At 39.0% G+C, this 23098-nt stretch overlaps 1 protein-coding gene across 1 annotated transcript in view; it reads left to right on the forward strand.

The window, feature by feature from the left end:
• Window positions 1–277: 277 nt before the first annotated feature.
• The window catches only part of LOC119549606, a 49557-nt gene continuing 26736 nt past the window's right edge, over window positions 278–23098 (forward strand). The window contains exon 1 of the mRNA XM_037857777.1: window positions 278–1316. Coding sequence (XP_037713705.1) covers window positions 857–1316 — 460 coding nt within the window. The 5' untranslated portion in view covers window positions 278–856. The remainder of the gene's footprint in view (window positions 1317–23098) is intronic.

Consider the following 23098-nt stretch of genomic DNA (forward strand, 5'->3'; position numbering starts at 1 on the left):
ATCTATCTATCTATCTATCTATCTATCTGTCTGTCTATCTGTCTATCAGTCTATCTATCTATCTATCTTTATATCTATTTTTATATTTTTCTATATATTTATCTATCTATCTATCTTTCTATATATCTAACTATTTATCTATCTATCTATCTACCTCTCTATCTATCCTTAAAGAAACAAGTTTTTCTAACTTAGATCACAAACACTTAACATTAAAAGTTAGACTTTAACAGTTACCTTTAAAGTTAACGTCAGGCTTAACATGAACCCATAGAAAAAATTCCCCCAATCAACAACAGTTATCTGGGAGCTCAACAGGCTGTTCCTTTCTTTTTGCTCTGCCGCAACAACAGTTGGATGATGAGAATTTCCCCAACATGGATTTTCTTTTTCTCTCGCAGTGAGAGTTCTGCCACCAGGATGGATAATTTTCTCCCGCTTTTCCGCTCGCTCTCTCTTTCTGCAGAGCTCTCTCTCACCGTGGCCCGTGTTTTCATTGCCTGCCGCAACATTTGCTCAGTCCGCAACGAACTCTCAACGCGGGCGGTTGTTCGAGATCCGTGCTACAGTTGAATCTCCCCTCGCTGCCATATCGAATTCATTGAGCTTGCTGCGCGCCAAAAGTCCAAAAAGTGAAGAAAACGCAGAGCATACAAAGTTGAAGAAACCAAAAATAAATATGTGAGTGTCGCGAGTGTGTGTGCATTTATTTTTAAGCGACGGCCCGAAGGCAAATGTGAAGTGTAAGCGGCAAATAAAAATACAAAAAAAATAAGAGCGAGAAATATAAATTATATCAAAACAAAAATAGCCATCTGCGAGCAGGCAGGCGAATTAGCACGCAACATTTGACGAAATGGGAGCGACACAGAAAACAGACTTTCCGGGCCACTGGCTGCTGTTCATCCTTCTGGGTCTGTCGTTCGCATCCTCGAAAGTGACTGCCGTCAGTGCTTATGGAGCCTCCTTCATCTCGAACCCATCCATATATGCATACAGTGTCGAAAATCAGCAGGAACAACGCGAGAACAGGGACAACATCAAGTTTGCCGACGAGAATGGCAATTTGAATGCCAATTCGAATCTGAATCGTAATTACTACTTCACCGACGATCCCAGTCCCGTACCGAATTCGAATGCCAATCCGACCGCCTCGCTGGCCACGCCCCCTGCCACGCAGCCCGCCCCCCAGACGGGTTGCACCCTGGACCGGCTGGCCGTCTACAAGGTAGTCCTGCACACCTACTGGACCCGCGAACTCTTCCCCAAACACTATCCCGACTGGCGACCCACCGCCCAGTGGACCAAGACCTTAGGTGAGTCTATTAGGACTTTATTTATATCAGCAAAGAGAAGGAGAGCTCAATAAATTATAAAATTATATTCTGGACCATCTACAACCTCTTCATATTTTGCGGAATCTTTTATTCAATAAATTTGTGATTATAAAATATAACTATTATCATTAAATCTCAAATTTTCCAATAGGTATACCTATTACCATAGATTATAGATATAAATTGTATTTTAAGTGTTAAAATCTCAAGTGTACTAGTCCAAGAATTTAATAGCAGTGGGTTAAAAGATAAATATTATAAATAAATATATTTATTATAAAAGACTGGTGTATTAAAACCTATTAAATACAGGCTAACTTCCTTAAAAAAATCTGCCATGAAATCAGTATACAACCTTACAACACGAAACTGAGTAACCAAGATAGTTATTAAATTATAACTAGCTAACGAAACCTTGGATGTACATCAATATTTGAACAGGTTAATAAAATGCTTGCAATACTTTCAAGCCATCACTTAATTAGATATTCAGCAGCCAAATTCTGCCAAATATTTTCCACAATTTTAGATTCTATAAATTCTCTCAGACAAGCAAATCCAAACCAATTTGGCCCAGTTCCCAGGCCTAAATGGAGCAAACACAGTTTAGACAGCCATCTGCATCTCACTCTCTGAACGAACATTGTATCCCTCACTCGGGTTATTACTCAATCCTAGAGATGACGATAAGGATCTCATAATTTGTGCCAGCGCAGCAGCCAACAACAAATGCCCACAGACTAATTTGTCACAATGCCTTACCTCTCTCCCAATTTGTCAGACATGCATATACATATATACACCATACGTATAGGAAATAAATCGAAAAGCAATTTCGCAGCAAGTTGGCTAAACATTCTCGGTTCGTTTTGGTATTTTGGGTTAAATCAAAGGGGGGGCTTGAGGATGGAAAATGCCTTTGGCCGCATTGGCATGTCGCTTGTCTTATCAATGTTTTTGCAGATTTAGCTGTCGATTTATAGCACACATACGTAGCACATAGCACAGAGCACATAGCACCCAGGATATTCAGACGACCCAGTGAGACAAGTAAATCTGACAGCTAAACAACCAAAGCCTGGCCCACATGCAGGGGCAAATAAAAAAGGATAAGCAGGAAGCAGAAAGGCGGCAGGAAGGAGCCTAAGAAATGCGATTTGTACGTGCTTATGCGCGATGTGCTGGTCTCAGCGCAAAACGAGAAATTGGATAAAGTTGTTCAATATAAAGAACAGAGGGGGTAGGGGTCCAAGGACCTGCCACACAGCTCATTCTTATCCTGCGGAATCCCTGAACAGGAAACCCAATTTTTGATGTTTTGATTTTGAAGTTTATCAGGATTCCCTCACCCTCATATGGCTAATTAAGCTGGCATTAAAGTTTATCCTTCTCTGGGCTGTAAACTTTAAGCAATATGTAACCATTCTTTTGTTGTTTATAGTGTCGTCTGTTTATTTATAGTTTTTCCTCTTGCAGCAGGCAGTCTGCCACAGTGCGTATGCGTGATTTATGTGAGCTCTGCACTTGTGTTTATACTTGCATAAAATATAGCAAAAGGAGTAGTACTGGTTCTTTATCGTATATAACCCTATGGTTTTACCACATATCTAGAGAAGTGTTTTTGCTGCTCAGCACTTGAAATGCAGAGAAATGAGTTTTATTCTGAGAAAAGCCAACCAAAATGGTTTTTCCTTGGAGAATACATGATGTAGACTGATAAACTACTTCAGCAAGGTAGTTAGGATGGGATAAACAGAAAATAGGAGTTATCTGTATAATACTTTCTTACCGAATTTTTTGTAATATTTTTTATTTCAACCAACAATAAATGGAACCTTGGTATCATTTTAAAGATTAAAGACACTTAAAATGCCGAGGAGTGCTCTTTGCTATGAGGCTAGGAAAACCAGTGAAAATTGGTTTCTTTTGGAGAATACATGATGTGGATCGACAAACTTCTTCAGCGAGGTAGTAAGGATAAGATAAATATCCGAAAATTCGTAATGTATTTATTACCCGCTGTATAAGTTCAAGTCTATTGTTGAATATTTTTGATTATTTTACGGTAAAACTAGCTTATCAACAATTTAAATATATATGACACATTTTACAGAAATATGTACACTCCGCATCAAATATGAACTACTGCCCCTGGACACAATATCCTTTTCAGTATTTCCGTTTCCAGCTACTCTTGTCACTTGCGTCTCAACTTGTTTCCCCTGATAGCCGTTTAGTCCTGGCCAGCGGCACATCCGAAGCTGGTCTCCGATATTCCTCTAGTCCGAGGGACCAAGTCCTGGCTCAATCCGGAATGCCATTTGGCATTAAAATTCAAGCAGCAGAAGGGGCAAATGGAAGGCAAAAACTGCAAAAAAAATGAACTATGAAAAAGCTTAGCAATGCACTTCGACTTGGGGCGGTGGAAAATCATAGGAAATGTGGGAGTTCGGGGGCGTGGTGGGCCGGAGGGCAACGGCTTCCTGCCTGTCATATCCTGTTTATATATAATTTTCAGTGCGCAACTCTAACATCCGTTACATTTCAACTGGTTGTAGGCGGTGGAATGGGTGGGATCCAAACAGAAAGGCAAAAAAAAGGATATATATTGCAGGTCCCTTTGTTTTTGCTGTCGAAGGAGGTTCGCAGCGCAAAATTTATTATGAATGTTCAAAAACAAGCAGCGACAGCAATTGCAGCAGGGGAAATGCATCGCCATCGCCATCGCCATGGCCCGTCTTTTGTGCCAAGTCGCCCCCAATCCCCAAATGTCCTGCCTTATCCTTTCCAGGCCCCCAGTTCCCATCCCCATTCTCATTGCATTTCCCATTCGAGTTTGCTCCTCGGCGAGTTGTTAAATTTCATTTGCCGCTGCCCTGGCGACTGTTGTCGCTGTTTTTATCGCAAATTGAAACCGAAATAAAGTTTGCCTCCTGCTGAATATTTGTTTTAGTCCTGCCATTTTTTCCATCCCGTTCTTTGTGCCTTGTCACAGCTTTTTTTGGACCTGTTTGGCCCGAAACGAAACACACTCGCCAAAAGAAGCATTTTCGCAACAGTTTTATGCTGCTTTTTTTTCTACTTTTCTGTAGTTTGGTTTGGTTTTCGGTTCGTCTATGTTTTTGCCATTTTTATTGCTTGTCGAGGTTTTTGTTGAGTCAATTCTCGAGCGTTTTGCAAGCCAAAATGAAATGTTGCACTTTGGCAAGTTGCATTTCAAATGACTGCCACGGAAATCGGCCTCGGGGCACTGAGGCAAAATTTTGGAGTATTATTATTATTATTATTAGTTTCAGAACATTAAATTAATAGTGGCATGTAAATAATTAAATATAATTTTTTCTGAGGACTAAAAAGCAATTAAAAGTCGCATGGTCGCATGTCAATACATAAAATTAGTTAAGGTTTTGTGAATTAAATATATGGTATGCTTAAAAAAGTTGACAAAATTCATAAAATTAATCAGAATTAAAATAAAAAACGTTCCTTCTGTTGATATATAATTACCGAATTGAAGTTTAAATAGCTTAGGCGTTATGACATAAGGCTATAATTTAATTTTATGTATCTGCATAGACTAATATTAAACAGCAAAGTGTATGATTCATATTTAAAACATTAAGTAACGCCTGGTAATCTTTTAGTTTTTGTTCATACACCAACTATTTTTCTTAGTGTCTGCATCTAGGGTTTATCAAGCCAGGGTCACTTGTTTAGGCTGATGGCTTTTACTGGTTAGATTGCCAAAATTAATTGGCCTACAAATAAAGAGGGAAGTTGATTGAATTCTGGGGCTGGGCGGAAGGTAGATACGCCAACCCCCGCCCACATTGATCCGTTGTCAATGCCACTTTACGACCCACCACCACAAATATCCCTGGCTGGCAAACTGTTTGCAATTTGTGCTGCATAACTTGCCGGCCATTGTCCATTGTCCGTAGTCCAAAGTCCTGCCATATCCTTGCGGCCCACGGCCGTTAATTGCCACGTCCATTGGGGCAATTATCCTGGCTGCTGCCTTCGCCGCTGCCCATTTGTTTTTGACCTCGGCGGCAAGATGTGCGTGCTTTTGTAGCTGGTGTTAAATACTTTCGCCAGCGGCATTTTCACGCCTGGCATTTTATTGTTGTTGCCTACTTCCCTGCCTAATTTTTGACTTTCAACCCGCTCTACTGAATAAATAAATTATCGAGTCGGCTACAAGTATGTGTGTCTGACGCATATTTTATGCAACTCCCAAAGTCAGAGATTCGGAAATTCCCGGAAAAACATCGAGAGGCCCTTGTGTCTGCACCTTTTTATTTCATTTTCAAACAAACTTTAAATGTTTGTAATTTTTTTCAAGCACATAGGGGAGCGGAAAGCATAAGGAGCATGTTCAGTCAGAAAATATGGTATAATAAAAATGGCAAGTACAGGCAGAGGATTCCCTGGAGGATTAACCTTCTATCTCAAGGGCTAATGGTGAACCCATGCATGGCCATGTAAGGCAAAATGTTTCCTTATAAAAACGGATAGTGCCTTTGATTTTGATAAAGATCTTTCCATACGCTAGAATTTTATTAATAGGCTAAAATATTTTACCTAAACGTCCAGATATGGCTGCCATTAATTTTGTCTAAGTAACTGATACCGTAATCCCCATTAGATGAACCGTTTGTGACCCCAGATTACAGCTTAAAGCATTTCGAATTTTTCCATTGAAAATTCTTTTGGTTTTCGGGATTGTGTTGTCTTATAAGTACAGAGTCAGACATTAAGGATTCATAACACAAAACAAGGAAAAGTCCCGGCTCAGCCGTATATCTTGAAGCTACTGCTGCCGACAACGCAATTTTCTTATGTCTGCTGCTGTTCTTCACCTAAAGCATAAGTACATTAATAATAAATGTAAATACTTTTTCTTATTTTACCTGTTTTCTTTTTTTGTTTTGAGGGGAGCGTGATTTTTTCAGGGTTTAGAGAGTTTTCCTGGCCACTTGCACCTACTTAGTGCTGCCTTAAGCTTAAAGTGTTGTAATTAAAACCAAGCAATGCTCTCCAGATTCCTTATTTTCGTACTTTCTCCCTGTACCAGATGTAAAATGAGAAGCGGTAGCTTTTTTTATATGCATGGCTAAAATCACGGCAAACAAAATTTCCGCTCGCTCACTTTCCCAGCTCAGCCGTTTTCCATTTTTCCCGCATTTACTTGCATGAATAAATTTCGTCTGCATGTCCTTTATGTTCGTCCTGCTCCTGCCGCCTTCAGTTCCTTCTTTGTACACTTTGTGCCTTGTCAAATTCATATCATTATTCATTCATACATGATTAGACAACGCAACACGAGAAAAGACAATAAAATAAAAGCGAGCCCAGGTTTTGTATTACATAGAGAGTGAAAGTTTTCCAGCGGGCCGTTGTCAGGGGAAGGAAAAGCGGAAAATGGGAAAATCCCTGAGTTGGGGCCGAAGGCATGAACCCACAGAGTCAGACAGGCGTGGCATTGGCAAATGGAAATTAATGAATGAAATTTGATATGATGTCAGGTTTCCCCTCGCTTCTAGAGTTTCCAGTATTTTTTCCGATTTTCACTTTAACAACGTTTGCACAATATTAAATGCTGTCCAACAAATTGCACTTAAACCCAGCGCAATTATTTATTTACCACGCATTAAAATTACATTATCTTTATATCTTCCACCCCTCAACAATCGCGTTGTGTTAAACAAATAAATTAATTGAACACCGTATGCTTCGCGGATTAAAAAACACAAAAATGTCTGTCAGATATAAGGGCATATTTCACCTGAGCTAATTACCAATCAATTGCACAATTTGTTTAAAGTTTTTATTGCACCCATTAAACTGAAATTAAATCAAAATTATTGTAAGGAAATACGAGGAAGATTAATTAAATTTGAATTAGCCGCAGAAAAAACAAAAATAATTCCTATTTGCATAATCCTAATTGGACAGAATTCGTTTCCTATTGATTGGATATGTTAATAAATATTTATTTATTGAATTGAACTAGTTTGACACTTGCTAGTTTAATTGTTTTATTTTTAAACTTATTTTCGCGCAACGAAAATCCTGTTAAGAGCTTAAATTATTAAATGGTATGTTGACTTTTTGCACATTGGAAATTAATTGTCAAATAATAAAGAGTTTTTATTCAAACAAAATACTCTACCTGAAAAAACTGTCCTTTGAGTCGAGCAAAAAAGGGATTGTGTATGTGTTATGGGGCTTAAAAATTCTGAAAATTGTATTTTAATATGATGAATATTTCTTGTATGCTTAATTAAAAATGTTTATTTTAAAAGTTACAAAGTTTAACTATTAAGCAAATTTAAGCCCTCGGTTAATCATAACCAACCTTTGGACACTTTTTCATCACGTATCTTTGTTCTGACACATGGGAAGGCAATAAAAATAGCAATTGGAAATGGCAAAATTCCGGTTAAACGCATTCGCTGACCATTTACTCATTTACATATAGTTTGCCCTGCCCAACACAATATTTATGTCGTTTATTTATTTTATTGTGGCTGCATTTTTTGCATTTGTCAGCATAAATGACTGCAGCTTGATTTATGTTTGTATTCGGCAGTGTGAACAAAATCAATATTAAACAAATTTAAAAAACCAAACGGAGCAGGAAAGTAGGCAACGCGAATTGGGCCAGCAAATCGAGATCCTAATTAACTGTGGCCCATAAATCAGAGGAGGCCCCCGAAAGAAATCCGCTCATTAATAATGCATTTGCATGGAAATGTGTAAGCGATATGATCACAAAACCCTTCAACACAAATTTATGGTCTGTGCAAACACAGAGAATTTTGAAAAATTACCTTGCGGTTACTTTTTCGGGCTACTTGGAGAGTTATGTCTGTGGGCCAGCTAACTGCTAATGGCAGCCTAATTATGCCCAGAGTGTGGGCGGGGAAAAGGGACTTCCCCTGTTGTAAAAGGGTTTCCCGTCTGGCTCGTAAATTTTCCCTCTTTTGCAGGCAGCTTTAAGACTCTCTCACAAACACACACACCTTTTTGGTCTACATAAATCTTTGCCAGGTGGCTGAACCCTCCGCAGTTTTTCCAAACAGAGTTGTCTCTTTCCAGACAAGCGGCAGACAACATGCGTGCTCCCTCTGCCGCCCCACAAAATTTTCCCATTTCCCATTTCCCTTTTTCCCCCACGGCACAAAAAAGAAAGCACCGAAATCGGAAACGCGTCGCACAAAACTTTGTTTGTCTGTATTTATGTCTGCGTAATGTGCTCGGAATCGAGGGTGCGCCTTTTCATAGGTGGGCGGCATTTTTGTTTGCGGTGGGCTCGTGAGTGTTTTACTTTTCTTGTTCTTCGTCTGGGTTTTCTTTCGGGGCTTCCCCCAACCAAAGTTAAAAGTCTGGCGACGCGTCTCCCCAAAGAATGTGTACAAATTACAGACGCACTCTGTGATTTACGTCGCTGAAAAGTAGGTATTTCAGCTCTGAAACCGAACTTTAAGATCATTAAGCGGGGAATGCGCGGAGCATTATAATGAGAAATTGGAATTTCAGGGCTGAAATTGAATTTAAGTTATGACCCGTTTTTTTGTTTTAAGAATAAAAGGACTCAATAATAGTTATCAAGTTATTTTCTATTGTTCGAATAAGAAATACTTTATATTTCCATTATATTGTAGAATGTAGTGTCCTTACTAAATAAAATAGTTATACGTTTTCTTATAAAAGCTAATAAAACCTATAAAACATTAAGTAAAACTAAAATTTTTAATTTCTTATTCTCAGAAACTTTTACAAGTAATTTTTAACTATTAGATAATAGTATATTTGATTGAAAACCACAGTCTTATTGAAAAAATACACATTGTAATGCTTTATTTTATTTTAGGTATGTTTTAATGGATAATATCTGCACTTCCGAAATCCTTCGCAAAACACATTTTCAAAACGTGTGACATTTATCTATTCTGTCTGGCAGGACATCACGCGTGTTTTGTTATCCTTTTGATAGCATATTTTCCCCCTCAACAACCGACAGCAAGCCCGAGGCCTTAATTAAGGACACCGACAAAGCGAACCGAACCCGAAAAACTGCTAAAGAAAAGGAAACAAATACTAAGATAGGGGAAAATTATGATTGAGACAAATTGTCGGCTACGTGACAAGTCCGCATAAATTCTCTCGCTTTCCGTTTGAGCGACTGTCAATAGGACATAAAACTCATTTAATTAAGCAATTTTATGAATGCGAGACGAAGGCGAAGCCATCAAAACTTGGGGCAAGGAGAACGTCGAAATTTTGTGGATAGTGGAAGCAAGCAATTTATAAGGATTGCACCCTGGGGAGTGGCCAAATTTTTGTTTTGCGGCAAATTAATGGCGGCAAAATAAAGTTGGAAAAATTGAGCGATAGAGAGAGAGAGAGGGGGGAAAGATCAAAGCTGTGGTTTCTTATACAACTTTTTTACTTTTATGGATGATCCAATTTTTATGGTCAATCAGGCGTATAATGAGATAAACTCAATGAGATGTTCTCCAGGCGCAAGCGATGCTTGATAACCGATAGCCCGTGGCCAAATTAACCACTTGCCGATGCATTCGAAATGAGCCGGCCAAAAGGAAAATGAAGGGGAACGTACGCGTAAAGTGGGAAAATAAGCTGGAAAACAAGAGCCTGAAGGGAGTCGGTCTACGGAAAATTGTAAACAACGCTCGCCAAAGAAAAATACGATAAGGGGCAGGTTTCCCGGGGGGTCGTGGCACTGCGGGCAATCTGTCGCGACAAAAACCTTCAAGTGTTAATAAATGCGGCGGCACATCAACAAACAACCCAAGAACCGAACTGAGCCCAAACAACTTCAAAGCCTCGAAACCAAATTAAATGAAATGCTATTTTTTGTTGGAAAATTAAATATATGAACCGTAAGCTACTTGAAATAAAAATAAGCCCCTGTGAAAGATTACAGACTACCTTTACTGTGCTACCTTAACCTAATTAGAGTATCGTTGAGGGTGGGATTTTCTTTCAGGGGATGCTGATTTTGGGGTTGTTCAAATAGGGGTATTGCTTTTTAATAGAGAAATTATGGTTGGGTAAGGGAAACAATCTCGGGAATTTACAACAAAATTATTTTATGAATTTTAGGAATGACAATATTTATTCGAACGAATTTCCATTATTTCTATTGAATGGTATACAATATTAAAATTGAGGGAATGTTTTTCAGCAGTGGAATTATTGTTCAGTAAGGGAATTAAAATTTTTCGAGAAATAAGATAAGCAACTTTATGTAAAAAAATATTTAATCAGTTTTATTAAATAAAGTTCGATTGCACGAACTAAATATACAATAATAAATGTCAGGGGGTTTGGCCATTTCACAGATATTTAACAAACTTAATAAAACTGACAAGAGATATTTAGTACCTATACTCGAAACCAACATTTATATTGCTTCCCACAATTGATAAGTTTTGTGACAATTTATTGCTTCCCAGAAAATTAATATCACAACTAGTTCAAACAAGAAATACTTCATACATTAATTCTAACAATACGAAGCAGGTTTAGGCAACCTGTGTACACCCAATTTGCGTTGGTGAAGATTTTTAGGCATCTAGGTGATCAAGAACTCACTTGTGCATATTTAAAAAACGCAAGGCAAAAGTTTGGGCCAATAAAACAAAGAGAAATACACGAAAAGCAACTTTGAAGCGCAAGAAAATTTGCTAAGCGTTAAAAAATGTACTCTACCCCTCCTGACTCACTTTTGGCCACCCAAAAGTGTAGAATAAGTAACAAATAAAAACAAGAACAAAAAAACACTGGCTAAGCGTAAATAAACCAAATATAAACTTTGGCTGCTGTTGGCTGGATGGTATTGCCTGGCAGACAAACTTGCTCTCAACTTGGCTTTCTCCTCCCGAGTTTGCTTAGTAGCCGAAGACAACAAAAACAGGAAAATCCTACCATCCTACGGGGGGCACTTTCTCTAGTCTCTATTCTCATTTCCCCGCTGCGGTTGTTGTTGTCGTTTCGGTGTGAATAATGTTGCTGTTATTTATGCCTCAATGCGCCACGCCCTGAAAAAAAATAAAAACCTAGAAGAAATTGCAATTTCCACGCCCAAGTTTTGGGCACTTTCACTTGACGATGTTCCCTTTTTCGCCCCACATCCTAGGAACCACCAAAGTCCCACCAAGATCCCGAGACCCAAAGCAACCCCAAAATGTTTCTGCTTTTTATTAAAAGTTTCATTCTTTTCCCCCTCACACCCCGCAGAACAATGGGCACATTTTTTAAAGTGTTTTTTATTGTCGCGTTAACCGACCGCAACGACTTATTGGTAGAATGGGTAGAGTTTCGCCAACTTTTGCGTAAGTGTAAATAATTGTTAAGGTCAGAAAGTTGCGCACAAAGTTAGTTGCCGGGCAGGCTGTAACTTTGGCTTAATACCTTTAACTAAGTCCTCGAGCTGCATAATTTTTGAGAACATTTAACTTAATTAACAGCCCGACCCAGACGGTCCGAAAGTGTTAATAAAAACGCCGCACTAACTTTCAATTAACGTCGACGAATATACTGCATACATATATATGCAGGACCCATTCCACCAGCTTAACCGGAGGTTAACCCCAGTGAATGTGTAATAAACTTTCCTTATTGTTGTTGCTCTTTAAATAAAAATTTATGTGGCACTTCTGCGCTAAAGAAAAGCGAACAGAAAAAGCACACTTTCACTTAAGCTGCCGCACTGTCCTGTTTATATATCCTTTGGCCCCCTTCTCTCCTGACATTTGAAATACGCTCGAGCTGTTTATGAAAGTCGGAACGGGAAGAGACCATTTCGGTTTGTTTCAGGACAGCAATTAAGTGAGCAGTCTGACCCCGAGAAAAAATGGAGAGGAAGCTGAAATAATATTTGCGCTTCAGAGGATTGGCTACATAAGGATAAAAATAGTTTAGAGAGTAAACTCTTTTTGAGCATTTTCTAAAATCAGCTTAAGTTTTGTAATAGACATTCCTTAAGTTAATAAGGCTAATTTTTATAACAGGCTAATCACCCGGTAAAGTTAATGTTATATTTATACCCGTTACTCGTAGAGTAAAAGGGTATACTAGATTCGTCGGAAAGTATGTAACAGGCAGAAGGAAGCGTTTCCGACCCCATAAAGTATATATATTCTTGATCAGGATCACTAGCCGAGTCGATCTAGCCATGTCCGTCTGTCCGTCTGTCCGTCTGTCCGTCTGTCCGTCTGTCCGTCTGTCCGTCTGTCCGTCTGTCCGTCTGTCCGGATGAACGCTGAGATCTTGGAAACTATGAGAGCTAGGCTATTGAGATTTGGCGAGCAGATTCCTGAGCTTCTTACGCAGCGCAAGTTTGTTTCAGTAGAGTGCCACGCCCACTCTAACGCCCACAAACCGCCCAAAACTGTGGCTTATACAGTTTTGATGCTAGAGTAAAAATTTAAACTGAAATGAATTGTTCTCATCAATACCTATCGATTGACCCAAAAAAAAGTTTGCCACGCCCACTTTAACGCCCACAAACCGCCTACAAACTTCAAAAAATCGTAAGTATGAACGCGGATATCTCGGAAACTATCAAAGATAGAGTATTGGGATTTCAGATTTAGATTCCGTAGCCTTGTACGCAGCGCAAGTTTGTTATGCGAATATGCCACGCCCACTCTAACGCCCACAAACCGCCCAAGCCTGTGGCGCCCACAATTTTTATGCTAGATTAAAAATTTTAACTGAAATGTATTGGTCTCGTCAATGCCTATCGATTGATCCAAAAAAAAAATTTGCCACGCCTACCCTAACGCCCACAATGCTTAAATCTGTCTTCCGCCGGTAGGTGGCGCATTTAAATCTCGCTTTGCTGCTTGCATATCTCCATTTCCCTTTGGTCCCTTTAGCTGAGTAACGGGTATCTGATAGTCGAGGTACTCGACTATAGCGTTCTTCCTTGTTTTAAACTATAATTGAATGATAAACAAGTTAAACCTAAGTTTGTATTATTTTTCTCCTGTGTAAATTTTTTTCAAAGAAAAGATGTCTCACAAATAAAAATTCAGATGAATTTCCTATTATTTTCCGTAGTAATCGTAAAAAGGATTTTTCCCATTTCCTCTTAGACAAAATTATACATCAGAGCACAATCGCAAGTTCTTCTTTTTTTTCTTTAAGCTGCATTCTGTGTTTGCCTGCGTTTTATGGTTAAGTTGGCATTGATGGAGGTCGTCGACCCACTTGATTTGTTGCCGACAATTGAATGCCTTGAAAATCCTCGCAAGCCCACGCAAAATAAAAAATGAAAAGTCAACTAATACCGGAGGGCAGAATCTCCCTTTGGGAACAGGCACACAGTCATCAAATTTTAATGCCACTCATAATTTTTTCAGGCAACCAATGCGCAAAGGTTTTCCACTGCCACTAACCAAGCCAGCAACATAAATGTCAAATCAGCGAATATGAAAGTACAGTTATGCCAAAGGGAATTGAGGACTGAAAAGTGTTTTCCGGTGGACCTCTAAAAAAAAAAAAAAAATCAGAGATGGGGCATTTTTATGATGGTATTAAAGGGGTGAAGGTATACGAAAACAGTTTGACCTGAAATTTTAAAAACAAACTTAATCGAAACTCAGGAATTAAACTCCATATTGTTAAATGGAAAACATTTTATAAAACCGAAAGCAAATTAGTTATTTTCAATTCCCTCTAGAGCTTAAGATTTCATTTTAAGGTTCGAACCAAAAAATCGATTAATCGAATCAGTGACACATTCTCAGGTTGCCGGCTGTCATCTCTGATATGAGAACCACTTACATCGTCCACAATCCTCGAGCATCATATGCCATTTCGCTTCTGCAACCTTTTTTGCCGGCTCCTTTTATTTGTGGCCAACTTTTGAGTGCGGAAGTTCCTCAAGGGTTAGACACACAAAACAACAATACGAAAAAAAGGGCCTAAAAAGGGTTGCTCTTATTGTTATCGATGGCATGCGAGTGGGTGGAAGCTGGCTCCATTGAATTGTGTGCCCAACATGAAAGCAAACAAACAAACAAATAAAATAAGGAGCTGAATTGATTGTTGCACTGCACAACACTCCGGCTTTCTCCACAATTGGAGATCATAAATATTTATGGGTCCCCCTTTCGTGGAACTGTGATAGGTATATAAATATCAGCAGCACCTTCCTGGTAACAGCAGCGCGGTATCAGTGTGGTGTAGTTGAGCGTGAAACGCAGAATTTATTATGTTATCGCTTCACCGATTTACTTTATCGATTTCACAATCAGTAAGAATGGGCCCCCGAAAAACCTTTTACCAACTGTGATGCTCCCCAGATAATTTGCAGACCCCCATTTTTCGTCGTTTGTTTGCCTTGGCATTTTGAGAGCCGCCTTCAGGCCATGTGGCAAATATTGTTATTTGTTTTAAAAATTTAAAGCCAACTCGCCGTTGACTTTGATTCGAGCTTAGGGCACCTTACTTATCTGGCTTGTGCATTTTTAATGAGCCTCTTAATGGATAATGCTTCACTTTGATGTAGGTTATGCAAAGAGTTATGCTGAAAGATATTGATAAGCGCTGCCGTGCGGAATTCTCTAAAGTTATAATCAGCTTATTTTTATGCAGTGAAACAAAACTATTAGAATTAAAATTGAAAATAAGTAATTTCTAATACTTTAGACCTAACACTTACAGCACAAACAAGTTAGAAGTAATACTTTTCAAAAATGTAACTATATTTTAGAAATACAAACCAATTTCATATTTGAAATATTTCTGCAGTTCCCCATTAATTTTCTCTGTGTAAAATATCCACTAATTCATTTTTGTTTGTTCTCATTCCAGGTAAGAATATCCAGCAAAATCCTTTGGGTGACCGGCTGGGGTTCCGATTCCGGTTTATTTATAACGCTATTAGGGTTGCATCCGATGCCGGGAGCGCGTTGGCAACCCTGGTCCCGTCACTGAATTGATAATAATTGGATTAGCACATCTTTTTGCGAGGGGGTAGAGGAGGTAAGTGAACCGTGGACGGAGGGCCCGTAGCCCCAGCGGTTGGTTAATAGTGCCCAAAAGGCTTACGCCACGTTGGCCACGCATCGAAGCATCACTGTGATGTATGCTTGTATTTGGGGCGGTGTGCCTGCAAAATATTTTGCAAAATTTTTTAGCGCTTGCTATATTTTTCAATATTTTTGTCCAGAGTTGGGGTCGTTTTTCAGGGTAATGTGCGGATGCGTTGCGCTCCAGCAATTTTACATTTTATATGGCCAGGCATAGCGACCTAAATCGACTTAGCTCCCCTTTGCCTCTAAATGTATATACATAGGTATATGGCTTTCTCCTTCTGGCCCTCGCACTTTGTGGCAGCCAGTTTATGCGCCCTAAAGTATTCATCACTTAATTTCCACGTGCCGCTGCCATTTTCAAAATTTATGACTTTACGCTGCAGCTATCTATGGCCTTCTATACAGCCTTCCTCCACCCTCCTGCATTTTCCATGTTGACAACTTTCGCAGCCAGAGGGAAAAGCCCTTTTTCGGGTTACATTTTGCCGTTTGCCATCTGTCAGCGTCCCCAAATAGAATTATGTCAGCTAATTGAATTTGACGTCGACTTGACATGGATTTATGCACTAATGCAGTTGCCCCGGAACCAGCGGAATAATCAAATTTCAGCGGGAAATAGTTTTCAATTTTTTGGCAGACCTCGCTGGGGCTAGGTTTGGGTGTAACCTTTAGTTTGGGTTGTTTCAAGGGAAATTACATTGATTGCTAAAATAATAACTCATTTATAAAGTTGATTTGGGAGTTCAAGATAAGGAAATTGAACGGAAATATAGAAGAAGGGTATTTGAAATGTTAAATGTAATGACTTTTTGAAAACAAAACTAAATATGATTATATAAGCTTATTTTTTATTTCTATAGATTTTCTTACAAATAGTCAAAGGGCAAAGTGCTTATCATGTACTTCCCTTGAACTCTCTTGAAATTTTAAATCCATATTCAATCACGGTTCAGCTTTTGTGCCCAAAATTGATTGTGTACATTTTTCAAGCTCAATTTTAAATTAATCATTCGTATGCTTACTTTTGATTGGACACTCGATCACAGCTGTGCGGTCTGTCGGACTTTTAAAATGCCATTTATCTTGCGGCTGTCTGCGCTTTTCCATAATGATCTTTCATTCACTTTTTGATTGATTTTGTGGTCACAGTTCCACAATTTCCGTCAATAACTCGAAGTCCCGCTTGCCATCCGTAGCCTGAGTTCACTTTGTGCAAGCTTTAACAACCACACGCAGATCTGTGGCCAAAAATAATGAAGATTTTATGGTTTACGGCTTGTCTGCGTGGGAGTGGTTGTTCAGAAAATCCGCACAAATAAAAACCAAACTGGTTGCAATTGATTTTCTACCCCCGAATCGAATGCAGCACAAATTGTATACAATTATTATTTGGCTGCTATCTGAAATCAGCATGAAAATCTATTGGGACGTAACGAATTGTATCGAACGTGCCTAACTGTTAATGCGGTTATAATACGCCAGCGGATTATCATTGATTATGTGTGGGTGGTTGGGGGGTTGTTTGTGTATATTTGGGTTTTCGGGGGTTGTGGGTGGTGGAGGTGTGCGTGTGTGAGAACACGCCCTCTAGACACAGAAATAACTGTTTGTGCGCGTCGATCCAGACAGACACAGAACGCACAACATCCAAACATATATTAGGTTTATGCGTTGAATAACTCGAACTAGACATTTTGGGATGAACCAAATTAAACTCAAAGGACTTTTTTTGATTCATTAACTCTTCCAAACATCATTATAAACAAGAATGAAACCTATTTTAAGGATAACAAATGCAAACAAGCTAACAGAATACTTAAATGTAAATATGGTCACACTGGTATTAAGAAAAGATTATAAATTCCAAAAATCATTATAAACAGGAGTGCAACTTACTGTTTTAAGGACAGCTACAAATATATATAACTTGGGTTACACTGTTAAAAAGTAAAGACTAAGGAAATAACTAAGAGAAACCTTATTGGGAACTTGAAAAATAAACTGTGTGCAAAGGCATTTAATATTTTTCAAAATTCAAAAGGCACAAATCAAAATGAAATTTATATAGAGTTCGCAAAATCGCCACCGTGTAAGCAAAGTAAATAAAGAAATAATGAATTGCTGTTTCACACCTTTAGAGAGCTATTTGCAAAACGATTCCCTAAATTCCGCTACGCATAAACATCATAGCAATCCCCCGTTTAACTTTCCTCTATCCGTCTCTGTTCTGCCGTAAAACTTTGTCGAGTGTATAGACATAATTTCAATTTTCATTTGGTATTAATGTCTCTCCTATAACTGCTTATGTGTGTGCTATTGCTATAGCTGTGTTTGTGCACAAATTGCCGCAGCGCTGTCTGGGAAATGGATCAGAAGGTGGTGGGTGGGTGGACTGGTGGATATGACCATGGTTTGGGGTCCAAGAACCAGAATGAGCCCCTCGTTATATATGGCTGCAAAATGCGGTATTGGCAAAATCCCAGGAGCGCGCTTTAGTTGATAGCACTGGCAAAATGGAAGCAGAAAAAACTAGTTACCACTCAGTTAGAAGAACTAAAGGGTCGATTGGGTTGAAAACGGGGGGACAATTAGGGTGGGAGAAGTGGTAAAAATCCCATTTAGATTCTGAAAGTATCGTACATGTTTTAATAAACGAAATATGCCAGAAAAAAATTGTAGTGCGCTGGAATTTCATTTTATCGCAAAAATATGTACAGCACTAAGGCAACACAATTTTTAGTTGAATATATAACACAACGCCACTTGGTTTTTATTTAATAAACGTTTGGCTGTGTTTTTGCTGATTTATTAAATTTTCAATAAAGTCTTACTCAAACACCAAAAACTTTCCGAAACAAATTAGGACAATTCATTAATTCTTTTCCCAAGTAAAGGCAAAACTTTACTGTAAACAACAATGGTCCATCTTCTGTAATTGGGCCAAACTCAAATAATTTGCGCACAATTCATTTTTAATTAAAAATAAATATTAAGATGTCCCCAAAACCCCCAACTGCCTACTCCAACAGCGGGATTACGGTCTTGGACCTGTGATGAAACCGCACAATTTAAATTTCAAATCAAAGGCCCATGAAAAAAGGAAAAATATAGAAGAGTCGGACGAAATCTCAACAGCAGGCTGTTAAGTAAACCAATCAAAGTGGAAGACGACCAGGCCGCAAAAAGAATTTAATAATAACGCAGGAGGGTCCGTAAGTCGAGGAGTAGGCCATAAAATGCCAGGAAAATGCAAAACACAAACAGATTGAACTGGCCAGCCACATCCGGCAGACTCGGCGGGGTTTCCCTCCGGTTTTCCCCTAGCTATTCCACTTTTCCATCCCGCTCCCCCAAAAGGAAACCCCGGCTAGTTGTGCTCTTCGTTGCGTGCTTAATTAAATGATCATCATTTGCGCGCAATCAACGCACAAATAAATTTTCAGCCGCCATCTCTGGGTTTTCCCAGTTTTCCAGCTCCCATTTCCTAGTTCCCAGCTTTTCTGGTCCTCACCCAAGGCGTTGCTTAGTTGTGTTTGTTTGGCGGGTTTCCGCTTGAAATTATACCCTGGCTACTGGGCCTTTGCCTGGCTGTTGTCTTAATTAATTCCTAATTTTCCTCTTCGGCTTTGACTCCTTTTTGCGCATTTAATTGAAAATTTCTTCAAAGAAAATTCATGACCGTTACCATTGTTGTTGCTGGCCTGTTTATTGGGGGAAAAGCTGGCTGCCAGCGGTTGGCCATTTGACAGACGACGCGTTTTATTCATTTGCATATTGCTTTGGCACTTTCTTGCCTTTTGTTATGGCTTTGTTTATGGGGCCGCCCTACGTTTCCGCTTTTTATTGGCATTCTGCCAATTGCCGGGCATAAATTTGATTACTTTTTGGGCCAAGATTACGGCGACTTTCGAAGACCCTTGGGCTGTCAATTAGCGGGGCCAAAAGCGCTAATTAAAATTTCCACTGCAGCCGCAACAATTCAATAAAATGCATAACGCATACGCCATGATGGCCAGCTTATGGCGTCTGCATTAAATTCCCCTCGTTGCATAATTGATTTTTCGACTGGCCACCGGTTAACCAATCGATCTGATATAAGTGTATAATGTTAATCAGCTTTTGAGCGATTCCCTTACAGATTGCTTGGCAAAGTCATTATTATTCGATTGAAAGAATAAAAAAAGGCCCAACAGGCCGCACTGCATAATTGCATTCGCAGTGTGGTGGCATCGAGTCCATTTCCATTGGAACACACATTCGTGTCACTTGTGCATCGATCGGGCTTATTAAGTACTGCTAGTAGCTGCTCATGCAATTAACCCAATTCGGCCAAATGAGTTTTACATGTTCAATGGCGGGCACTAAATGCCGCAGTTCCCATCATTTGCAGCTGGCCAAGGGCTGTCGCCACTTCTGTGCGAATTTCCCCAGTCGTTGTCATTTTGAGAGATGCGGATGCGTGAGTTTTGAATATTTTGCGAGTGCACTTTGCAGTTGGAAAGCACTTTTTCGGGTGACACTTGGTTAAATTGCAACTAACTTTATTAATGCATTTGTTTCTAAAGCCATGGAAACCTCAGAGAACATAGCCAACTTATGAGTTTTTAATGTTTTGGGAGAGCATTATGGAGTGGCCATATGACACGTGATTAAATTTCAACTCACTTGATTTATTATAATGCTCTCCGAACTTGTGTATTATATCAAAACATACCTGATTCCAAATATGTTATAGTTTGCCATAACTATTTTAAATAAAATCAGACAGTTAGTCCCAAAATAAGTAAGTTTCATATGACCATTACCTAGATATAAGAACAATAAGAAAACATAAGCATTAGTTAGTGATTTTTAAATATAAGTTCGAGTGTTGTTAATGCATGAATTTTGTTTTTGCTCAAAAGAACATTTCTTCCCCACATACCAAACTTTCTTTATCTTTCTATCTAAAGTCGCACTAAAAGCAAATTGACACCCAAGCAGTCCTTTGTTTGAAAGTTGAATATCTACTTTTTTTTTGGAATCCCAAATGGATAGCCATAAAAATTAGACAAAAACGTGGAAAATCTGACAATATCTTGGGGAAGACAAAAAGCCAAAAAACATTTCCCCCAGCTAATTTTCTGTGTGTCTTTTGTTTCTAGCCCAATTTTTGTAAAGCCTAACACGCTTTATTTAACACTCGCGGCTCTTTATATATATACACACATAAGCTTGAATCGGCAAAACAGAGAGTTTGGGAAACGCAGGGCGGCAAGCAAAACAAGTCATAAAGATAAAGAAAATTTATGGAGGCGGCAAGAGAGCTTTGAGGGAAAACAACAACTTTTCTGGGTGAAAGGGGGCTGGTAGGACAAAAGGACCCAGAAGCTGGGTAGTAGGAAAATTAGGTTAACGATTTTTCACTCTCGGCTGCAGCATAGCAAAAACAAAGAATATGTTTCGGCAGCCAAACGGAATGCGGACTATCTGGTGTTTTTGTGACTGAGTTTTGCACAATTTACAGTTGGCCCGTTACTGTTTAAAGTTATGGGCCCCGCCCTTTTGTCCAGAATGTCGCCTTTATCGCTAAACGATGCCTAAGTGAGGCTTCAATTCCCACCCACCGCCCATCTCCCCTTTTTCAGGACACATTAGCCGGAAACGACATCGATATCCCAGCCTTGGCCTGTTCCCTTTTTTTTGGGTTAATGGCCTCCCCCTTTTGCGCTTTCCACTTTCACTTTAAAGGCTGCCTAAGTCCACAGTTTGCGGTTACTTAAGAAGTCCTTTTCGTCCTCCCCCCCCTCGACAGCCACAGCGAAATTAACAATCCTTGTAATAAATTCCTGGAACAAGCTGAAGGCAGTGGTGGCCAAATCGATTGAAAGTTATTTCAGTTTTTTGTGCGGAGAACATAAAATTAATTAATATTAATTTTGGCAACATATTTGCTTTTGGTTTGTATTCGGGGTTTTTTTAAAACTTTTATCCTTGTACCAGGGAATTTTGTTATGCTCTGGCGTTGTTGTTTGCCTTTTGGCTTGGGCTCTGTTCCGGCTTGTTGCAAAAATATTTCAACAAGCTGCGCTTACACAAAATAAAACCCAAAATCGCATACAACAATGGCGGTGAGGTGAGTTCCTGGCAGGATGGTACACATATAGTACGGTATTGTGACCTACTTGAAGGTGTGCGCCATATGTTGTGGGCCAGGCCAGGCCATTCCAGCTCTTTGTGTTTCGGCCAAGTTGTGGCTGAAGGCTTAGATAAGCTTCCTGCCTCTCACATTCGGCCTGATGAAGTGAGGTTTCATGGCCGAATCTGCTTGCACAATTGTGTTTCTGCCCAGAAACCAGAAGTGAATGAGCTCCAGATTGGTTAAGTAATATTTATGGAAAACGGGAGAGTTCTGTGGAATTTAAGCCTCAGATTGACTGAGTAGTGCTTAATGAAAAGCAATAAGATGGTAGTAATCTAAGAGGCACACTGCCAATCGGTCTGGTAAACACTTTCATGATTTTTTATCTTCTCATTTCTTGTTAATGGCGGAGAATATTTATTTTATTTATTTATTCTCAGGCTAAAAGGCAATTGAGAAATTACCTATAGCCTATGCTTTTCATTGTAGCTATAGCTACTGTGGCCTTAAGCTACGTTTGTTATATACAATTTACATTTTTACATATAGACTATGTCTAGGTTTTAAATTACATGGTATAACTTTATTGCCTTTAAGAAATTCATGGAAGCTATGATATTGGGGGTGTTGGGGGTAAGGAGTTCTGACGGGTTTGAAGGTAGGAATTTGTTTCTTTCTGATAGAAAGAGAGGACATTCTAGGAGAATGTGCTTGATGGTGATCGATGTGTTGCAGCGCTCACATTGCGGTGCTGCTTGTTTGTTTATTATGTGTTCGTGCGTGAGCTTGGAGTGTCCCAGCCTTAGTCTTGAAAACTTAATCAAGTCTTGGCGATTAATATCGTTTGCTTTAATGTTGTAATTTTTTAAAGATAGTTTGTTGGGGTTTATAAGTTTATAGTGGTCTGAAGTATTTTCCCATAGAGATGCGAATTGTTTTTTGAATTTCTGTTTGATAAATAATTGTGTGTCCTTGTAGTTGTAATTGTTTTCGTAGAGGTGTGGAAATAAGTGAGCTTCCTTGGCAGCTGCGTCAGCTGTGTCGTTTCCACACCCAAAAAAAAAATCGCCCTTAAATCAAGAAATTCGCCCTTAAATCAAGAAAATCGCCTATGATTTTGAGCCAACGGCGACTCGCCTTTATTTTAAGTAAATAATTTTCTTGAATTTATGGTTTGCCATTTCTGGAAATAATGACAAATTTTTCGTAAATGTGTGGTAAATAACCTTAAAATTAAGGAAAATTTTCGTAAAATAAGAAAAAAAATATTTATTTTGTAAGATTACCTTTTTCTACACTTGAGGAATTTGGTTGGTTTTGTATACCAATTTTGGATTTTAAATGGATAAAACCGTTTCTAATTTTAAAGGCAATTATTACATGGTAATATAGTATATAAATTTTTATATTTACCTGTATTTATGTAAGATTTATTTTATATAAATACTTTTTATAAACATATAAATAACAAATGAAAAAATCCTTACCTCAGACAACCCCGGCATGAACTCGAACCCGCAACTGCTCACACCATAGCCAGACGTCTTAACCATTCGGCC

This window comes from Drosophila subpulchrella, chromosome 2R (genome assembly GCF_014743375.2).
Source record: "Drosophila subpulchrella strain 33 F10 #4 breed RU33 chromosome 2R, RU_Dsub_v1.1 Primary Assembly, whole genome shotgun sequence".
Lineage (NCBI taxonomy): Eukaryota > Metazoa > Arthropoda > Insecta > Diptera > Drosophilidae > Drosophila > Drosophila subpulchrella.